The sequence below is a fragment of the Alternaria rosae genome (assembly GCF_020736505.1).
Source record: "Alternaria rosae strain MPI-PUGE-AT-0040 chromosome Unknown BKA58scaffold_3, whole genome shotgun sequence".
In the NCBI taxonomy this organism is placed as follows: Eukaryota; Fungi; Ascomycota; class Dothideomycetes; order Pleosporales; family Pleosporaceae; genus Alternaria; species Alternaria rosae.
Window position 1 is genome coordinate 914658 of NW_025763572.1, and position 19104 is coordinate 933761.

The 19104-nt window shown below is 53.4% G+C and overlaps 6 protein-coding genes across 6 annotated transcripts; 2 read left to right on the plus strand and 4 right to left on the minus strand.

Annotated features, from left to right (window-relative positions):
• The first annotated feature begins 2452 nt into the window (after window positions 1–2452).
• On the plus strand, window positions 2453–4966 carry BKA58DRAFT_120067 (uncharacterized protein). Its single transcript, XM_046164147.1, has 2 exons — window positions 2453–3172; window positions 3254–4966. The coding sequence occupies exons 1-2, from the start codon at window positions 2703–2705 to the stop codon at window positions 4860–4862; spliced, it is 2079 nt and encodes a 692-aa protein (XP_046027353.1). The 5' UTR covers window positions 2453–2702; the 3' UTR covers window positions 4863–4966.
• Window positions 4967–7706: 2740 nt separating this feature from the next.
• Window positions 7707–9098, minus strand: BKA58DRAFT_454286 (uncharacterized protein; the record flags this gene model as incomplete). Its single annotated transcript, XM_046174510.1, has 1 exon — window positions 7707–9098. A coding segment is annotated over one exon (1167 nt), but the record flags the coding sequence as incomplete, so codon positions are not given.
• A 1013-nt stretch (window positions 9099–10111) lies between these two features.
• On the minus strand, window positions 10112–11360 carry BKA58DRAFT_467182 (COPII vesicle coat component Erp5/Erp6). The gene is made up of 3 exons (XM_046175051.1): window positions 11154–11360; window positions 10682–11070; window positions 10112–10614 (listed from the first exon to the last, which is right to left on the minus strand). Exons 1-3 carry the CDS (start codon window positions 11278–11280, stop codon window positions 10465–10467), a joined length of 666 nt encoding a protein of 221 aa, XP_046027355.1. The 5' UTR covers window positions 11281–11360; the 3' UTR covers window positions 10112–10464.
• Window positions 11361–11480: 120 nt separating this feature from the next.
• On the plus strand, window positions 11481–13057 carry BKA58DRAFT_379704 (uncharacterized protein). The gene has a single exon (XM_046169833.1). It carries the CDS (start codon window positions 11898–11900, stop codon window positions 12927–12929), a length of 1032 nt encoding a protein of 343 aa, XP_046027356.1. The 5' UTR covers window positions 11481–11897; the 3' UTR covers window positions 12930–13057.
• A 51-nt stretch (window positions 13058–13108) lies between these two features.
• On the minus strand, window positions 13109–15476 carry BKA58DRAFT_120181 (uncharacterized protein). The gene is made up of 3 exons (XM_046164150.1): window positions 15199–15476; window positions 15009–15126; window positions 13109–14959 (listed from the first exon to the last, which is right to left on the minus strand). The coding sequence occupies exons 1-3, from the start codon at window positions 15335–15337 to the stop codon at window positions 13288–13290; spliced, it is 1929 nt and encodes a 642-aa protein (XP_046027357.1). The 5' UTR covers window positions 15338–15476; the 3' UTR covers window positions 13109–13287.
• A 639-nt stretch (window positions 15477–16115) lies between these two features.
• BKA58DRAFT_120107 (kinase-like domain-containing protein) lies at window positions 16116–18108 on the minus strand. The gene is made up of 4 exons (XM_046164149.1): window positions 17655–18108; window positions 17394–17542; window positions 16938–17343; window positions 16116–16890 (listed from the first exon to the last, which is right to left on the minus strand). The coding sequence occupies exons 1-4, from the start codon at window positions 17857–17859 to the stop codon at window positions 16301–16303; spliced, it is 1350 nt and encodes a 449-aa protein (XP_046027358.1). The 5' UTR covers window positions 17860–18108; the 3' UTR covers window positions 16116–16300.
• Window positions 18109–19104: the final 996 nt, after the last annotated feature.

Genomic DNA, 19104 nt, shown 5'->3' on the forward strand with positions numbered 1-19104 from the left:
AGAGGAAGCAGGAATGCTTTTGAGGTGTTGAGGACCAACAGATTGCGGAGAATGCAGTCAGCGCAGAGGGTGTGGTGAGATTTGACTCGGCAGTTCTCCGAAGTCGACCGACCGAACGACCGGATGAACTCCGCATCGCAGTATTGGTGTCGCAGGATCCGCTAGATCAGGTCGCATCTCCAGTAACAAAGAAGCAATTATCTTGGTGATGCATCAGTCAGGAGAGGGGTTGTGACTGAGCGCATGACAGATGACGTTGCAGTCCAGGTCCCGAATGCCATGAGGCACAAAACCGGAAACGGTCGACGCCATGTTACATTTGCAAGCCTCACGAACCCCAAAAGAACCGTTGGGTGGAAGAACATCGGGTGGCTTGCCCTGCATATGCGAGCAGGACTTGTAAAATTCTTATCCCGGCAGATGGGGTATTGATAAGAGAATAGGAATAGAAATCCTTGAGCCAGCATTACTATGCTATCCATACATACTTGAAAATGTATAGCGACCGGTGCATCGAATATGTCACAGCTGCGTTGTGAGTGGACAAGTCACAAACACGCGACTATCAGGCCTCAGGCGTCATGATCGGCAGTCATGCTTCCTATCATAGCAGGTGGACCGGCAGAAACTTTGTCGAAAACAAGCAGACGCAGGGTCTCATCATCCCGCGCTCGCGGATTGGCGGGCACAAAGGCTAGGAATGGTGCCCGCTCAGCCGTTGGCGATCGATGACCACATCGGGCGAGCTTCGAGAAATGATGGGCAGTTTCAATGACCAGCAGGTTGTCGACTAAGACGTCAGGGAAAGGATATTCATTGGGGACATATTGCTTCGCAAAAATAGAAGCGCAAAGCAAGGAGTTCTGCACGGCAGTCGTTTGGGATGGATGGTGAGGAGACTTCAGAGAGATGATGTCATGAACCCTTGTAAGCGACCAAATAGCATTCGTTCGGTCCGACGGAGATGGACGCAATACGAAAGCGACTGGAAGGACACAGTATTCCCCATGGCATGAGAATGCAAGATGTGAAAGAAGTACTCGGGTTGTGGAATCGAAGGCTACAGAAGCCTCTGGTCGCAGGGCACCGGCTTAGAAATGTGGCTAGTAACTTCCACGCGCGAATGAACGGTCCAGATCGCCTCGCGGCCGCCGGAACAGTTACATTGTCCGTGCATACGATAGGGCTGCACTGCCACATGGTGATGCGATGGACCCTGCATTTGAGTCCTTCTCCACCGATCTTACCCGTTCGAGGGCTCCGATGCGATGCCACGTTGGTTTTAGGGCTGCTATGCGACTCCACAGGATGCTTGCAGCACGTTGCATATGCCGTTTTCCAGCAGGGAGAGTCTCAGTGAAGAGTTTTTCCTTGTGTAACCTTGGCTGTGCTCGACCTGTAGGGATGTCGCACGGCAGTGCCGTTGTTGAGTAGAGGATGCTGCCAATGCCGAAGCGGAAGTGGAGGTTCCACCTGCAGGATAGATGGTATCCTGAGCTGACCTAGTAGTATCGCAGCTGGTATGTGCACATCCCAGTTTATTGGTTCGTGGATCGATCTCCAGTTTCAGCATCTCTTCAAGAGATGTGCATTGTACTAGCCAGCAGAGTGGTCCTCGGGAGCCGTTTAGCCACCAGATCCAGCTATCAATAGTACAGAATATGGGGTAGGCTATTGGCGGTTATCTCCAAACGATACCGCGTGGCCTCGCGCTCAATACACACGAGCTGAAAGCAGTATCATATCGCGGTCTTGGGCCCAATAACTGAAATGTCAAAGAGCAGCTGTGAGTCACGCGTGAGGACATGTGACCATTGTACACGCTGGCCGAGGTGTGGCTGGTGCCCGTCGCGTACTCCATCTCTGGCATTCGTAATCCGCATGCGCTGTCGAGTAGGTTGTGCATGGAGCGATGCTGCTCAGCCCGTCTTGGAGCATCGTAGTCCCAGCGAGACTAAACGGCCAGCTGTTAGACCAGATACGGCCGTGTCACCATGGACAGACCTTTGGAATTGGTCCGTCGCACGATGCCCTACAACCTACATGCCGACTGCACACTAGAGCGGCTGGCATAGCGATGAGTAACGGTTCGGTTCGCAGGGCTCCGTTACACGTGGAGAGCATGCCTGCAGAGATCGCGTAGATGCGCACAAGCGATTGCACAGTATTTTGGGAGCAAGTCATGGACGTTGGGGGAAGCCCTCTCGGCTGCTATCCGAATGCATGTGGAAAACTCTGTATGGTAGACAGTCGTCTGCCGGGAGCTGCACAGCCTTCGGTCGGACAGGGCCCGCGGCGGCCGTATGCAGGGTGCGTGAGGGTGGTGTCGATCGCGCCGCTTTTGCGCGTCGGCGTATCGTTAGCGTAGACACCCCTGCAAGCCCCAGCATGGGTTGCGTCATAGGATGAGGTATGAAAGGAAACCGATTCCGCGTACTCAGCAGCCCAAGCCGTTTAAACTGTCGCTCAGCAATTTGCAATCTCTTACGACGCACACATACACCTTAATCCCGATACTCCGAGCACAGCCGACGCAGACAGCACAATCTTCGACAGTCTTCGACAGCGTGCTGCCCCAGATCACCTCATCAAGTGGTCTTTCACTCAAATCGGCGAAGACTAACCGAGTCATCGGCCGGTAGCCCACTAGTATAAAGCAACTTGCCACCCGCGCTGGTCCCTTACTTTTCCTCCCGACCATTATGTTAGCGCTACCCACACAACGTCACCACCTTTCAACCATACCGTCACCACCGTCTTCACACTCTTCCTATCAACACCTGCCCCAGCAGTTTGCCGCACAGCACCTCTACGACCAGAAGCTCCTCAACGACTACCTCGAGTCCCAGCAGCAGTCTTACGGCACTTCATCCAGCAGTGCACCCAACTCGTACATGACGAGCGCATACACCAACTTCGCGAACCCGGCCATCCGAATCCAGCAGTCGACACCCACACCGCAGCTTCCCCAGGGCTTCGCACAACCGCCTATGCTCTCGGCCAACAACACCAGCACGGGACTTGAGTCCTGGAACTATGGTAACGTGCAGGGCCAATCACTCCAGGCACCACAGCAGAACCAGAATCGCGGCCACCAGCGCGCATCGTCGTCGTCTTCTGTAGGCTCAAGTGCCTCGCAATATCAGGCCGTTGGACCTTCCGCGGGCTACCAGTGCGTCTCTCCCCCCGAACACTTGCCTTCGCACGAAGCTGCGGTGGCTTACTCATCGAACATGGCTGACATATATCCAAGGTCGTTCCAGAACCATCTCCCTACACCTACACATACACCTACCCAGGACTCGTTCATGAGCGGAAACAACTTCAACAGCAACTACGCACCAAACTCGGTCAACATGGACCACACCATGTCTGCACATATGTCGATGAAGCAAGCGCTCATGGAGCAGAGTGATGACGTACCAGACTACGCACACTCGGCCGGTCAATCAGTATCAAGCTACGGCCACGACTCTCCTGCCACGCCACACACTGCACAGGACGACATCGACTTCAAGATGCCTACCAATGGTGAGAACCTCCGCAGGATAGACTCCTGGCTCTTCAATCAGTTTTGTACTTACGATGACCCAGATACGCGCCCTATACCCAAGTTCGAAAGGACCTACACCGACATCGCTGCCGACACTGGCTTCTATGAACCCAGCACCTCTACTCAGGCAGTGTCTTCCAAGCCAGTTCAGTCGTCGCTGCTGTCGCCATACCGCAGCAGTGCCAACGAAAACGTACAGCGTGCGCTCCAGGCAGCACAGTACGCTCGCTCACAGTCGCCAAGCAGCACTGCCTCGAGAAGTGACTCACCCTTCCGCAAGAGCTCACCCTACCGTCAGCCTAGCAACACGTTCAACTCGCCTATGAACACTGCTGTTGCGGCACGTGAGCAGAACCGTCAGGCTGATGCGGCTTACGCTATGAAGTCTCAGATGCAGCCCGGCGCTGATTCCGAGCCAAAGACCATCTCGCCCAAGGATGCTCTGCTAGACTACCGGGAATCCGACGAAGAATCCAAAGTTCCACTGTTCCCGGACAGTGGCGCTAGCGAGTACGACAGCCAATACACTGGTGGCGACCAATATAGGACTGCCACTCAATCCAGCTTCGACACTCCATCATCACAGTCCTACCGTCGCGACAGCTGGGCAACACCACAGTTCTCACCAAACTTCTCCACTGCCTCGGCTCCATCATTACCACAGTCATCGAGCTTCAACTTTGCCACTCCATCAATAGGGAACATGCACAGCATTCCCATGAACGCACCATCTCAGTATCGATCGACTCCCAACACTATGTCGTCGGGCGTCGACCAGACACCTGAGTTCCCTGCCCACCTGACTTCAATGGAGTCGAGTGCGAGCGAAGCTGAGCCACCGAACGGCAGCCAGAACAGTGTCCTTTCAGACCGCTACATTACGAAGCCAACATCGACGGGCGCCGAGTCTGGTACCTACTCGTGCACTTATCATGGCTGCTCCCAGCGTTTCGAGACCCCACAAAAGCTTCAGAAGCATAAGCGTGAGGGTCATCGAAGTGCCAATCTCAGCCAGGCTATGACGTCGGCGGCTATTTTGGAGCGCAATTCGCAGGCAGGACCCCACAAGTGTGAGCGCATCAACCCCACGACCGGCAAGCCCTGCAACACCGTATTTTCGCGTCCCTATGACCTCACCCGTCACGAGGACACGATACACAATGCGCGCAAGCAAAAGGTCCGCTGCGCACTTTGTGTCGAGGAAAAGACTTTCTCGCGCAACGACGCATTGACACGCCACATGCGTGTCGTGCACCCTGAGGTTGACTTCCCCGGAAAGCACCGCAGGCGCGGAGGTAACCACGACTGAGCATTACCCGGTGGCATGCGCGGTGGTTTTCCGCGGAGCCCTTGCTCCTGCCGCGCTATCGCGCACCCTCCAGAACAGCCGCGACCGTTCCATGGCATGCACCTGACCACTTCACGGATCAAATACGCCGCACCAAGGCTCTCTCAGAGACCGGGCGATGCTGATACCCATACCTCCTACATTTGTGGTCACGCGGTCACATTGCATTCAGTTGTCGCTGGTCCGAACTGAATCATTCGGCGTTTTGGTCACTCTTCTTCGACTGTATAGTATTCTTCTTTGATTTTCCAGCACTACCCTACGGACATGACTTTGAGCGACGAACCAGCGGGCGCATGGTACGATGATTTGACGAAAGAGATGGCTTCTGTATGTGCAACAAAAAGCGATGATTTCCATAGACGGCATCGCTGGCTCCAGTGGGCTTTGGTTTCGCCTACGATTAGATCTCATTACCTTTTTTTTCGATACACCCGGCTCCACTGGGAGCATTATTAATCTGTACAATACTTCACTATTCCTCAAATTGCGAAAGCCAGTTCTTCGTCTTTACATCGTACTCAGCAAAGTTTTGACAGCAAGAGGAGGGAAAACATAAGCGGATGTACTATATGCATTGTAGCTAGCAATGATACCCCAGAGTAATACTTCGTCAAGCAAACTTCTATCTCAACATCTATGATCCCTATCGTGAAACCTTGTTCCTCTGTGACAGATCTCCAACGGTCGCCATGACGTGCATATCCAGCTGCCACCTGTTCGACATACTCTACACCCAGTAACGGCGACGCCGGTCTCAACCAAAATGTCACCCTCTACCATCCACCTACTGCAAGCATCGTACGTCTCCTTACACTACAGCATGAACAACACAAGCTGATACCACACCATGGTCTCACACTCTAGATTCAGCCTCTCGACCCAAGTGTAACCTCATCGGCTCTGCATACCACAAACAAAAGCACAAACGTCTGCACAGGCAGCAACTAGTTCTCACACCTGTCAGCACTTTAATCCCCTGCCAGCTACCACGACCACTACATCTACCAAGCAAACATCCGACTTCCCGCGGAGACGACACACAAACGCGGGCTGAAAAGCACATAAGCGGCAGAATGGGAGCGCCGCGAGATCTGGACCCAGCAGATGCCGGTGCCGCCCGTCGGCCACGCTAGCGGGGTGCAGTAACACAGCCCTCAGCCTCTCCTTTTTTTGCTTTCCGAATTACGCATCTCCTATCAAACCTTGAGGAAGAATTTTCGGGGCATTCTAGAAGCATTGTTTTCCTTACATGTTGTACAAGGTTTCAGATTTCAAAGCAAAAGAACAGTGGGAAATCGGACCGAGGCTCGGGCATAGCGATGAATGTGTCGATATGCAATGTATTATGTGCATGTGCCTAGAAAGAACACCTGGTGTGGTGTAAGGATGCAAGCAGTAAATGCATCTATGATTCCATGGTTGCGTGATATCCATTGCCGGTCACTGTCGAAAGAAGAAAAATGTGGACAGCGCGAGTATCACATTGGTATCATAGCCCGCGACCAACAATTTACACCCCCGAACCAAATTCATCAGCTTGCATATACAGACCACATGGTTTGATATGAATGGCGTGGTTCAGTTCTGCTCGGTACACTTTCACCGAATAGACGTGACCCAACGCATGTGGGCTCCACCGAAAAACGTCGGATCTGGGCCTGTCTGCCACGAACGACGAGGTGCAGTGCGGTGCGTCGGGGCCCCTGGCTTGTGGGTGCGTGTCACAGGCTCTTTGTGCTGCGCTGGCCTATCGGGATTGTGCTGAGAGTGATGTGGGACGCTCGTTACGTGGGTTTGGCGTGCTGGGGGAGCCGGCCGATGCGGTTGGTCTGCAGGACGTCATGTAGGGCTGAGAAGAGCGCTGGGGATCGCGCGAAGCGGTTTGGTGGTATCGATAGCAACGGTTTTGATGACAGGAACGACTTCACACATTTCGCTGGTGCTGCAGTAGAGTTCACTTGGCTTGTTTCAGAAAACCAAGTTCGCGTTGTTGTTGGCGCTGGCTGGACCTGACAAGACACGGCTGTTGACGTCGTTTGTGGGTGTTAGAGTTTTGGGGAAATCCGGTTCGGGACCTGTCGACGTCACAGTGTCAGATAGCGAGGAACATCTTGACAGAAATGGTTCATGCGTCCAAGAAGTGTGCCGCGGAAGGTTTTACTCGCCCTGGAAGAAGGTGTCATTGTTCTTACGCTAGAAGATCGTCATGTCCATGGGTGTGTGTTAAGCGGTGACCCTTTCAAGGTTTGTCGGCTCCACGCGCATGACGCCCGTTATCCACTGTTCGACTTTGACTACATTCCGAACTTCCGCGGCGTGTGCTGCATGTTGTTTTGGGTAAATGTCTCGTTGCGAACTCAAGCGCAAGGTTTATATGATGTGAAGTCATCAGAAGGGAATTGTCACATCAGTGTTTACTGATCATGATGCGCTGCTTGTTCATGGTTGTGAAACAATTGGCTCGAGTTGTTACTATGGATACGCGCGTGCATGATTCTTCTGCGGTGCAGATATATTGTGCGCATGTAGTTTAATGAAAGATGTTCGGAGATCTGAGGTGTAGAATGATGGATTGCGATGGTGCATCTTCTCAGCTGTGGCTGATATGAGCGCTGTTCGGCAGTACAGACGTCTTTGATACTGACGGAAATATTGACGATTCAGGCCATCCAAATAAAATACAGCATGCGGTCAATTTCTGTCAGGCAAATTGCTATGTTGCGATTTCAATATGATTATTTCTGTAGCCTTACGCAGTTCTGTCTCTCTTTCCGACATTGGTTTCTACACACGATATACAATATGGTTGTCTCAGGACTATGCATCGTCAACATAGCCAGAGGCTGAAGACTTATTGTGAGCGACAATACCTTGCCGGGCGACCGTTTGTGATTTAGACATCGGAATCTCGTTTCCAGTAACATAAGTATCTTTATTTTCTATAAATGGTATCATACCCAGCTATGTCGAAATTACATGATAGTCGTCACCATCATAGTCGCATTAGGTAGTATACCTCCGCCTTTTCTATATATGAGGCAACAGATCCCACCATTCCACACTACGGAAGCTACTCGCAGGAAGTGCCCTAAGACCAGCACATCCTTCTACAATGATGAAGGTTCGTGCAATACCATATGCCCCAATGTGGGTCACAGTAAGCAAGTACTGGAAGAAAGGATGTATATGAGGGAGGTACTCTGTAACAGTATCCACTTGCGGGATGCCTGACCACCTACAAAGATTAGGTAGTTGCCAGATCATCAAGATCCAGAGGTTACCGAAAGAAAATCCAACCCCAAGAAGTATTAGACATGCACCTCGTGAAAGGCTTCGTTCTAAGGATGTAGGAAAGTGGAAGTTCCATGAGATGAAATGTATCAGGATGAAGGTGAGTGCCGCAGTCGTGGAAATCATCCATTCCGTCACGCTCACCTTGCCCGGGTTCATACGCGCAGTGTTTTTGAAGCGCGTGATGGGTACATGCTCGGAGTCAGTTCCAATCCGTAACAAGTGCTCGAAAGCCCATATGATAGGATCGAGGATCTGGAAAGGATCTGGATGCGGGTTGATGAAGTCGAGCGGCGTAAGTTTCCACGGTCTTTTCGCTATGTCAGGGTCTGCTAATGCTAGCACATCACTCAGTTGAAGTGATCCTTCCAGATATAAAGTGACTGTCGTATCAACGTCCAATGGCTTGTAAAACCAGAAGTAGAATGTCGGGATCGTACATAGCACGATAGCAACCACGTCGAGCTCGAGCATCGAGACGTGGAGCTGCTGAACGGCGCGTCCGATGCATTGAAGAGCAAACCAGAGTATTTGGATGGACATAAGGATACGAACGAAAGCATCTGCTTTGTTCTTATCTTGTATGGTGTCGCGGTGTATGCTAGGGTAATCGACAAATCCATGCTCCACAAGGTAGTGAACCTGATGGGCGTTGACGGGAAAACGTGGATAGTCCGGAGAATCAAGCACAAAGCCACCCATGTCGGCGAAGAAGGCATGGGTCATGGACCAGTCGGAATATCCGAGTTTATGGAAAGCGACTACAGAGTGTCGCGCGGAGAGATATTGGACCTGCGCGAACGACGCAAGGATCTCTGGAAAGAAAATGGTAAAGGCAACCCATGATAATTTCGTTGACAAATACGATCGGAAGCTGTGCTTGTCGGGTACGTTGAGGAATAACACCGACCAACTGCATAAGAACACAGTGACAACGCAGCTCCAAATTATATCGATCGTCCCGCGTGCGTTTGGCGAAGCGACCCAACCGTTGATAAGGTGCGTTTCCATTTGTTTTGGCGTGGGATAATTCCGGTGATCAATGCAGCGTAGCTATAAGGCGTGATTGTGCGCATAATCTTCTTCTTTATGGTACCTAGATACATCGACCTTATCGAGATCAGGCTGAAAACAATACGCCCTGTTTTCGTCGACGGCAGTTCACGTTCAGGGGTTGCTTACTGTTACACAAATTCAGTGAACTGCAGTAATGTTGCATCATCAGCATTCAGAACAGGTCGAGTGAGCCCATTCGGGATTGCGCTTGTCAGGCCCCATGTAAGGAGAAGATGCTTCGATTGGTTTGGCTGCATTGATAGTACTGCATATGCAAGGCTGGATTGCGCAAGGCTGCGTGGCTGCGTGGGGGCTGGAACGGCGGGAACTTGCAGCGGACGACGAGCGGGAACAAGAGCTAAGGAAAGGCCGCTCTACGCGTGCCTTGGAGGCTAGATCGCTAGCAGTAGTTGTCGTTAGTATTCGCAATGTGCTGGGGTTGCAACAGATGATACGTATGCTAATACCTCACCGCTGAGGATATGCCGGTGCTGAATCTAGTGACAATATGAACACATCGGAATGGTGTATATTGGTACTGAATAATTTGCCGAGCGTGATTAATCTGTCGGTGCTTAATGGGTTGCCAGTATGGTAAACATGTCAGTGGTGGAAAGTGATGGGGCTGATACATGTGACGGGCGTAGAGCTTTGACAGGCGTGGATGTTTGACGGGGCTGAACAGTCTGTCGGGATTGAATAGTTTGCTGGTATGATAAACATACCGGGCGTGAATGTGTCGGTGCTGGATCGCTCTAGGGCTTGTCGGCATGGTAAACATGCCGGTGCTGAAACCTTTGCCGGGCGTGAAGTTTGTCGGACATGAATCTAGTATCGATAGCGAGCATTTTGTCGGTATGGAAAGAACAGTCGGGTGTCAATATTTTGCCGGTATGGTAAACCTGTCAGTGCTGAATCAATTTCCCCAGCACTCCCGAATCTAAAGGTTTGAATCAAGCATCCGCTCAGATACACGACCAGGACACAGGACGCAATCGCACATATCTGGAGATACACTCAGCGTAATGCCATGCTTCATTCGAATTCAAAAACGCTGACCCCGCCAATCCGTTATTGCAACGCCATATCCTACAGCTCAAGTACAAGAGCGTTTCACCGAACCAGGTAAAGTATGCCTTTTCTTCCCTATCTCCTGTCATATCTTCGCGCGCCCGCCGGAAACAAAACATGTTGTGTATGACCAACGACGATTCTAGGTAAGCTTCTGCTTAATGAAGAAAGCTCGCAAATGCGATAGTTGCCAGACACATGTGACGCCTAGAATAACGAGTTGGATGAGTGTCCAGCGGACGACGCGGGAGTTGGTGTGTTCGGACTGGTCGCGGAATTCGGCTTCGCGTTCCTAGAAAAGGTGTTAGCCGGTGTCTTCCTACTGTCTCCCTCCTGCAATGGGTGGACGCCAAACATACTCTCTGGAAGACCTGTTCCCTCCTTACGTCCTGCAACCTCGAGTTCAAGTCCTTGACTTTCTGCACGAGCGTCTGGACCTTGTCCTTATCCGTGCTCTCGATTCTGCTCGTCTCGCCAATCGCCATGTCCAGCGTGAACTTGACGGTACCGTGTACACCTGAGCTCAACCAGCCACCGCCACTGCTCGGTACGTTCTGGGGTGTTACGCAGATCCTATGTTGACCGCTGTCGGCAGCGCTGAAGGTGAAACGTCCGTTCGAGCTACCCCGTTGGGCAACGATACGGTGGTTGTTGTCGAAGGTCTCTTCTACGGTGACGAAGACGCCGACGTCGGGCTTGGTTTGGTAGGTCTTGGTTGCGTCGTCCCATGCTTCGGCGTGGTAGTGGCCTGGTGTTTGTTAGTACTGGGTTCTCCGGCTGACTCTGCAACGTTTCCGGGCCAAGAGACTCAATTATGAGGAAGTATCATACCAACAACCAGTGTGTCCTTGGGCAATTCCTCGTAGAAGCACTTCTGGACCGCTCCGTCCATGAAGAAGTGCAGCGCTTGCGACGGCACCGCCAGCGCAGCCGCGAGCAGTAATGTTGGCTTCCACATATCTGCAATTCTGGTTCCGCGCGGAAGACTGATCGTAGCGCGGAGTCTGAGTGTTGGGTGAGCTGGTCACTTGGGAATCTTGAAGCTCGTATGCTCGAGATCGCGAAACTCCAGGTGTACGTTCCGAAAGCGGCTAGACCCCCGACACGTGCGTCGCTCCCTCTTTCGCGCCGGGGCGTGTTGAGCCTACACTACCGCAACTTTACTCATAGTTATCTACTTCCTCCCTTTCGATTCTCAGTTTTTCAAAAGAGGTGTCAGGTTATGATGATACCTACGATTCGAAAATGCTACACAACAACTGTCAAGGGCTGTTGCAGTTGCTGATGGCAGACCGAAAGTACTGTCATCGTAGTATAAAGAGAATATAGTATACTACTACATACAGCTAGATAGATGCGAGCTCACGTAAGACTATCTTCATTCATCCAGTCGAGTCAGCGGCGATTGTACAAAGAGTCCACTCAATCCAGACACGTCCGAGGCCAACCCCGCAACTACAACATATAACCTAGGTAAACAGATCGTCCGCATATTTTCAGCCGCATCAACAATACCTATCTTTCCTTCCTGTTCTACTATGTTTCTCTCGCATTTGGATATATAGAAGTTCATTTATGTCAAGTACCACTTCAACAAGACCACATCCATCTCCATCTCGCTCTATTCAATCGACTCCACGACAACCACCCCCAAGCATGACGCTCTTCACTCCCTCGCCCTCCGACCTAAAAGCCCTCTCCAGTACCCCCAAGACAATCCTCATAACCGGCGGCTCCTCCGGCATCGGTCTCGCAACAGCAACCCTCCTCTCATCCCTAAACCCCTCCCACAACTTCATCCTGCTCGATCTTCAACCTCCACCCCCAACATTTACGCACGCAGCTTCCAACGTCCTCATCCACACCTGCGACATAACCTCCTGGTCCTCCCAACGCGCCGGTTTCGCCGCAGGCTACCAGCGCTTCGGCCGCATAGACTGTGTATTCGTCAACGCGGGGATAGCCGAACACGGCGACCAATTCTTCAACGATGCATTGGATAGCGAGGGAGAACTGGCAGAACCAGATCACCGGACGCTAACGTTGGACATGAATGCCGCGGCTGCTACGACCAAACTCGCCATCTACTACCTGAGGAAGAACGGACCAGGGGGTGGTTCTATTGTGTTGACAGCGAGTTTAGCGGGGTATCTGGCTTCAGCGGGTGCGCCGTTGTATTCTGCGGCGAAACATGGCGTGGTGGGCTTGATGAGGGCGTTGAAGCAGGAATGTGCGAAGTTGGGCATTAGTATTTCGGTTGTTGCGCCTGCGATTACGGTTACGCCTATTCTGACGGCGAACAACACCAAGCTGGCTATGCAGCCTGATGCATATGCTAAGCAGATGGCGGAGGCGGGTGTGCCGATTAATCGTCCCGAAGCTGTGGCGTTGGCGGTGTGTTGGTTGTTCAATGAGGGGAGTAAGGCGAACGGGGCGGGCATATTCGTACAAGCAGATCGGTTTGCGGATTTGGAGACGGGATTGGCGAAGAGTAGGCAGGCGTGGATGGGTAAGGAGATGTTGGATTTGTTCCGTGGGGGAAGAAACGCGCCGTTGTTTGCGAGGCTGGAGCAGGAGGGAGAGGCGAAGGAAAAGGCGAAGATATAACCTACGCATTCTCTACCCTGGGATTATATTCTTGTGAACAGGATTTTTAAGTATTAATCGTAGAGAGTGATCAACTAGGACAGCATAGAGATGACCAGGTCACCGCGAAGACACAATTAATTGCACAAAGTATAAGGAGGATGTTATACATTCATACTCTGTATGCCGGATAAAGATACATCATCGATAACAATACCAATAGGGCTATCCCAGTCCCATCCATATGCATATCCGTATCATGTTCCCAATGACAGATATTTTCCCTTCTTCTTGCCGATCCAATCCAACGCCATCGCTATGCTACCAAAAGCAGAAGTTCAAAAGCAGAAAACAGACCTCTAGTCAAAAGCCAAAACCCTCATTTCCTCGCCCGTTTGCTACTGACCTCACTGCCTTGCGAGAAGACACTAGCGCTCCTCTTATGGCTTTGACCCGGTGCGCCTTGACTAGTCGCTCGAGACTGCTGTTTACTGCTCTCATCTTCGCCTTCTGCATCCACGTCGCCATCGTCGTCTTCGCCGTTAAAACCACCCTCATCTTCCTCGCCTTCGGCGTCATCGTCGGGGTTATCAGCGTCGTTGTTGTCTTCGTGGTCATCCCTATCGGCTTCGGCATCATCTCCGTAGTTCTTGTTAACGTCGTCTTCGTCTTCCTCGTCGTCGTTCTCCCCGTCGCCGTCGCCGTCGTCGTCGCCACCGGGTGTCTGGTGTTGTGAATCAGGGACTTCTTGTTTTGGTTGTCCTTCGCCTCCTTCGCCGCCGCCGTCTCGTCGAGCCTTCATTGCAAGCAAGACTTTGCACTCTCCCTCCTCCTTCTCGCGGACCTTACGTACGTCGAGTAGTTTGCTAACTTTCGAGACGAGATTCTCAAAGACTTCGCCGACCTTGCTTGTTGGTATGCTGACGATGTCACTGACGCCCAATGCCGCGAGCATTTGGCCGATCTTCTGGGTCTGGACATTGCTCTTGGCTTGTCGCATTTTAAGCAACTTGTCCGAGCCAAATGTGACACCCGAGGTAAGTCTGTCGTGTGTTGAGACGTTGAAGCGGTGCTCTTGATGTGGAGAGAGGTGCTTGACAGGCGTCTGGGCGGTGGGTTGTTGATTCTGTGCCATGCTTTGCCGTCGATTTGCTGCTGAGAGCTGTTGTTGTGCTGAACCAGGAGTGTGTACCATATCGTTTGCGGAGAGGCTGAGTCTACCAGGTCCTGTTCCACCGCCAGATGCGCGTTTCTTACTCCGATCCTGCTGGAACAGCTGTTGGAAGAGGGCTTGGAGGGCTTGTGATGATGTAAAGGCTTGTAGTCCTGCGGAGACTGCCTGGTTCTGCGGTGGTGCGTCCAGTCGTGCCCGGAGTTCTTCGCGCTCGGCATCGAGACGGTTGGCTGCCATGTTGATGCGCTGGAGCTCGGTGAGCAGGAACTCCTCCTCTTTGACCTCGTCCATTGTGCGGTTGATGAGTGCCGTGGCCAACATCTTTCGATTCCGCTCCATAACCGGATCGAACTTTGTGAGCATCTCGTAGAGGCTGTATTGGTCGGCGTCCATGGAGACTTCTGGTATACGCTGCTTCATGAGCTTGGCTGAGATATCGTAGAAACGTGCTTTGAGATCCTCTAGCGACCGCTTCTTCGAGGGCGCAAAGGGCATGGTGGCTAGCGCTTGATCCTCGCTGTTCGCAGGTTCTGATGGACGTGGTTGCGTCGGCTTGTAGTCGTAGCGATCCCATATCACAGGCCAGCGATACGAGTAGTCTTTTACTACTTCGAACAAGTAGTCTGTCTCCTCGCGACTCCAGTCGTCGCTCCGTAGGTACTGGTCGTATTCCTCGTCTGTGAAGCCAGGCATGTCTACTTTGATGTCGTATTTGGCGTAGTCGGCGCACGTCTCGATATAGTTATCGGCGGTGTCGCTTTCTTGCATCGGCGCGTCGTCGGCTTCCTGTACGGGTGGTGCGGTCGTGGGCTTGCGCCGCCAGTGCTTGAGGACGAGGCCATCGTTGCGCGCCGGATTCATAAATGGCTGTTGTACCCTAGAAACGCGAATTAGCCAATCCTCCTCAGTGCCGCACCCGTACATACCATCTCTTTGCAGGCCCTGTGCTCTGTCTCTTCGCCCGATACGCCTTCTTCTCCTCGTAGACGGCGACAGGTGGCGGCCGTTCGCCATATAGCGCAGCAACCTCGCGCGCAACGCCCTCTGGTCGAATGAGAGTCAGTCTCGACCTTTTGACGATTTCCCAAGGAAAGACGTAAGGACTGCCAAACGTACGTATCTTCCTGCTCCCTCCTGCAGGCTTTGAGCGCTTCTGAGTCTGCGCTGCCACGGCTGCTGGACCTACTGCCTTTGGCGCATCACCGCCGGCAGCAGGCAGCCCGAGCATATCGCGCACATCGCGTCCCGACGCCATCGCAACTTTCGCAAGGCGCCGCTGATCGATGAGCCGGTAGTAGGAGAGGGTGCGGGTGATGGAATCGCAGGGCCCCGGGGTGGACGAGCTTAATTTCGTTGTTGGGAAGTCGCGTTGGACCCTGCGCGGGTACCTCACGTGTGGGAATATTGGAATGGCGAAGGAAAAAGTCAAAATGGGCGGATACTCAAATCCAAAAGAATGCGCAAGGGTTTTCGAAGAGATTCAAGTGCAAATCAAGCTACAAGTCAAGTTCTTGCGCTATAGGCACGCACAGCTATGGAGTCATGGATTGCCGCTGTTACGGCACCTTCCAATCGCATACGCAAAGAGGCCATAGCTCCCTGGTGCCCTCCCATGACCGACCCCTCAGATCGCCGCTACCAAGCAGAGCCAGACAGACAGACATCCATGGATCAGCTTGGCCATGGCAAACGTCACTACGGGACAAAGATGAAATTTGGTGTAGTGAGTGCGTCTATTCGCCCAACTACTCTACCTGAACTAGAACGAGATCCGTCTGTCGCCCTGTACACGCGATGGGCCGTCAGAAGAGACTCCTTTACATGCTATATTTTCCTCGTGCCAAAATGAATAATGAAAATGAGATGCCACAAGTGCGAGCCTCCCCAAGCACACCGCAACGCCGCAAGCGCCCAATGGAAAATCGCTCCCACACTACTGCCAGCTGATGTAGTCTCGCAACGCGGGAGCGCAGAGGTGAAGGAGAGGGTGGTGATGATGTTTTTCGGCGCTGATGAGGAATCCAGGCTGGTGTGGGAGGCGGTTCGGTCGCTCGGTCGTCGTAACTATTACCGTGGAAGGAGATTTTCGATCCCGTCTATCAATCATTACAAGATACCTATACAGGAAGAAAACGTGACCGGGAACACTATCGCTCAAAGAACGGACTCCAGGATGCAACGCAAAGGGAAGAAAACCAAAGCTTGGCGACCGCGATTACTACTTGCTGGCGCCGCAGCACAGGGCGTTCGCCAGTTTTTGCATGAAGCTAGGCTTTTCGGCGCTCTGTCGCGTCGGTTGCGGGTTCGGACTGCTGGCAGGCGCAGCACGGTTGTTTTGTGCCAGGTTGGGCTGGCTGTGTTGGAACTGCGCCTGCGTCGAGGCACCCTCGGGCGGCGCGAGCTCGCCCATGCTCTTCCGCTTGATTTGCGAATCACGATTCATAGTCTCGCGTGGGCTCCTTCCTGGCTGAGCGCGGGTCGCGCCAGGCTTTGGCAGAGGCTCGTTGAGACGATGGTGGTCGATGGGGAGGTGGGTCTTTTGTTGCCTGTGTTGCTGGCCTTGCATGTTCACAGCCATGGATGAGTTAGGGTTGGCGTTGGAATGGTGCATCGCCTGCGCAGCCGATGGGTGCGACTTGAGGACCTCCCAGCCCTTGCCGTTGTTCAGCTTCATCCAGTCGTACTCGCCGTCCTCAATTTCTCCGGTGCTCTTGAGAGCCTGAGTGAACAGCTCCCGTAGGTAGTCGTAGTCGGGTGTGTCCTCGAAGCCGAGGTTACGCACGTAGCTGAGATACTTGTTGAATTCCTCTGCGCATTGTTAGCATAGATAAAAGCGGTAGATGCAGCCAACGTACCAGGGAAACCATCGCACAGATCCTTGATGGGAGTAGTCTGCTTCTTCTCGCCAATCTTCTCGTACTTCTGCTTGTTGGTGGCAGCCTTGAGACCTTGCCATGGCAGTCCGCCTCGCAGGAAGTACATGAAGACGTGACCCAACGCCTCGAGATCGTCGCGACGGGATTGTTCGCGCCCAAGATGGGTGTTGATGCTCATGTATCGAGCGGTACCGGAGAGAGACTTGCGTTCCCTGTACGGGATGTGCTGCTTCGTCTTGGGGTCACGGTACTGCTTCGCCATACCGAAGTCGACGACGTGGATGACATTGGCGCTCTTTGAGCCTGGGCGGCCGATGAGGAAGTTGTCGGGCTTGATGTCGCGGTAGATGAGGTTCTTCTCGTGGATGGTCTGAACCCGTGACAGCTAGATAGAGTGTAAGCAGGCGAGTGTGCAGTGATGCTGTCGGGACATACCATCTGCTTGGCTACCATGACGACCGTCTTGATGGAGAACTTTCTGTTGCAGTGGTCGAACAGGTCCTCCAAGCTCGGGCCGAGGAGGTCGATGACCAGAATGTTGTGTAGGCCCTCCTGGCCGAAATAATAGACATTAGGGATCCCGGCTGCACATGGTTAGCCACGTAGTCGAGGTGCATACATGCGTTGATATACAGGGTGGTGTTGATCAGGGAGCAGCAAAACAAGCGGTAAAGGGGGAGCGAGGTCGGTACTTACGGCAGCCCACGAGGATCTTGTACGTGCGGTACTCATCGCGCAATTGGGGAGCATCGCTCTTGCGCGGCTCGAATTTGATGGCGACCTGCTGCTGGTTGAGCAGGTTGGTGCCCTCGAAGATGACGCCGAAGCTGCCCTCGCCAATCTTCTTGCCGACGCGGTAGTGCACGCCGACGACGTTGGAGCTCGTGCTGCCGCTCGCCATGGTGTCGATGGTGTCCGGATAATGGAGGGGGAGAGGGAGAGGGAGGTGGACGGGAGGTGGCAGAGAGGGTGCGTGGCTTGGTGGTTGTGACAGCAGCGAGACAGGGCCGCAGCCGTAGGCCGGGAACGAGGCTATGCAACCGGCGAACGCGACTCGGCGTTGCTGAGACGGCGGGTCGAGGGCGAGGCGGAAGCGACCTTGGGTGCTGCAACGAGCAGCGTGCGAGGGGACGGGGAGGTCAGAGGGAAGCACGTAGGACAGGCACGTATAGTGAAGAAAGAGCGACCGACTCTCGACGCGGAAAAGACGTGGAGAAGGGGAAGGAGCGACTGGGCATGGGGCGTGCACTAGCAACCTATCAACCGACTCTTCGCTAGACTCTTAGTAGCACCCAATTCACTGAGAGCACGGGACTGCCACCGTGAGCTATTTACACCCGCCTGCATAGCGACGGAAGTGCACGCTGGCCGTCGTCGTGGGCGCAGACGTGGGCAGCCCAATGCAGCGGCTCAATTCTGGCTTTCATGCATTCCGCAGTCCATCCCAGGTCGCTCGCGGCGCAGCCGTCCGTTCCCCACTGAGCTGTCACTTTGTTGTTGTACCTGCAGCACAGTCCACACCAGAACTAGCATCCTCCGAGCAAAAGCAGCCCTGGGACGCCCTCGGAAATTCGACACATCCTTTCCCAGCCAACAAGCGCGCCTGCGCGAAGGGGAAGCCTGGTCAGCGGATTCGCGACGGCAATCAGCAGGGTGAAGACTCTGCCTTCCGTCATCGCCATCGACATCTCCATCGCCATCGCCGCCGCAACTCGACGATCTTTCCTGCTGTAGAGCCGCAACAGTACCGGCACGGCTAGCACGTATTGGCCTGTCGTGTGTCTTGTCCAGCCTCACCGCTGCTGTGCCTCATGCTGTTCATGCATGCCGCCTACGTCAAGTCGGTGGCTTCGCCTCACGGCATGGCCAACGGTTTCGGTGCGACAACAAAGAAGCAAAGGTAGTCTTCTTGACATGTACTCCATCTCCATCTCCCGCCTTTCATCTCAACGCGCAGCACCACTTTTTCACAACCCGGCCTCAAGTCACCCAACGGCTGGTACCGAGTCAGGCCATTGGTGCGCGTCGGCTTCCGCGCCCTCTCGCTCGCGCCACACTCGGTTCCCTGACACGGCTGGGTACCCACCGCGCAAATGAACGCTTGTCGTCGCTTGACTCCACAGAACAGAGTCGAGACCCTTGCCGA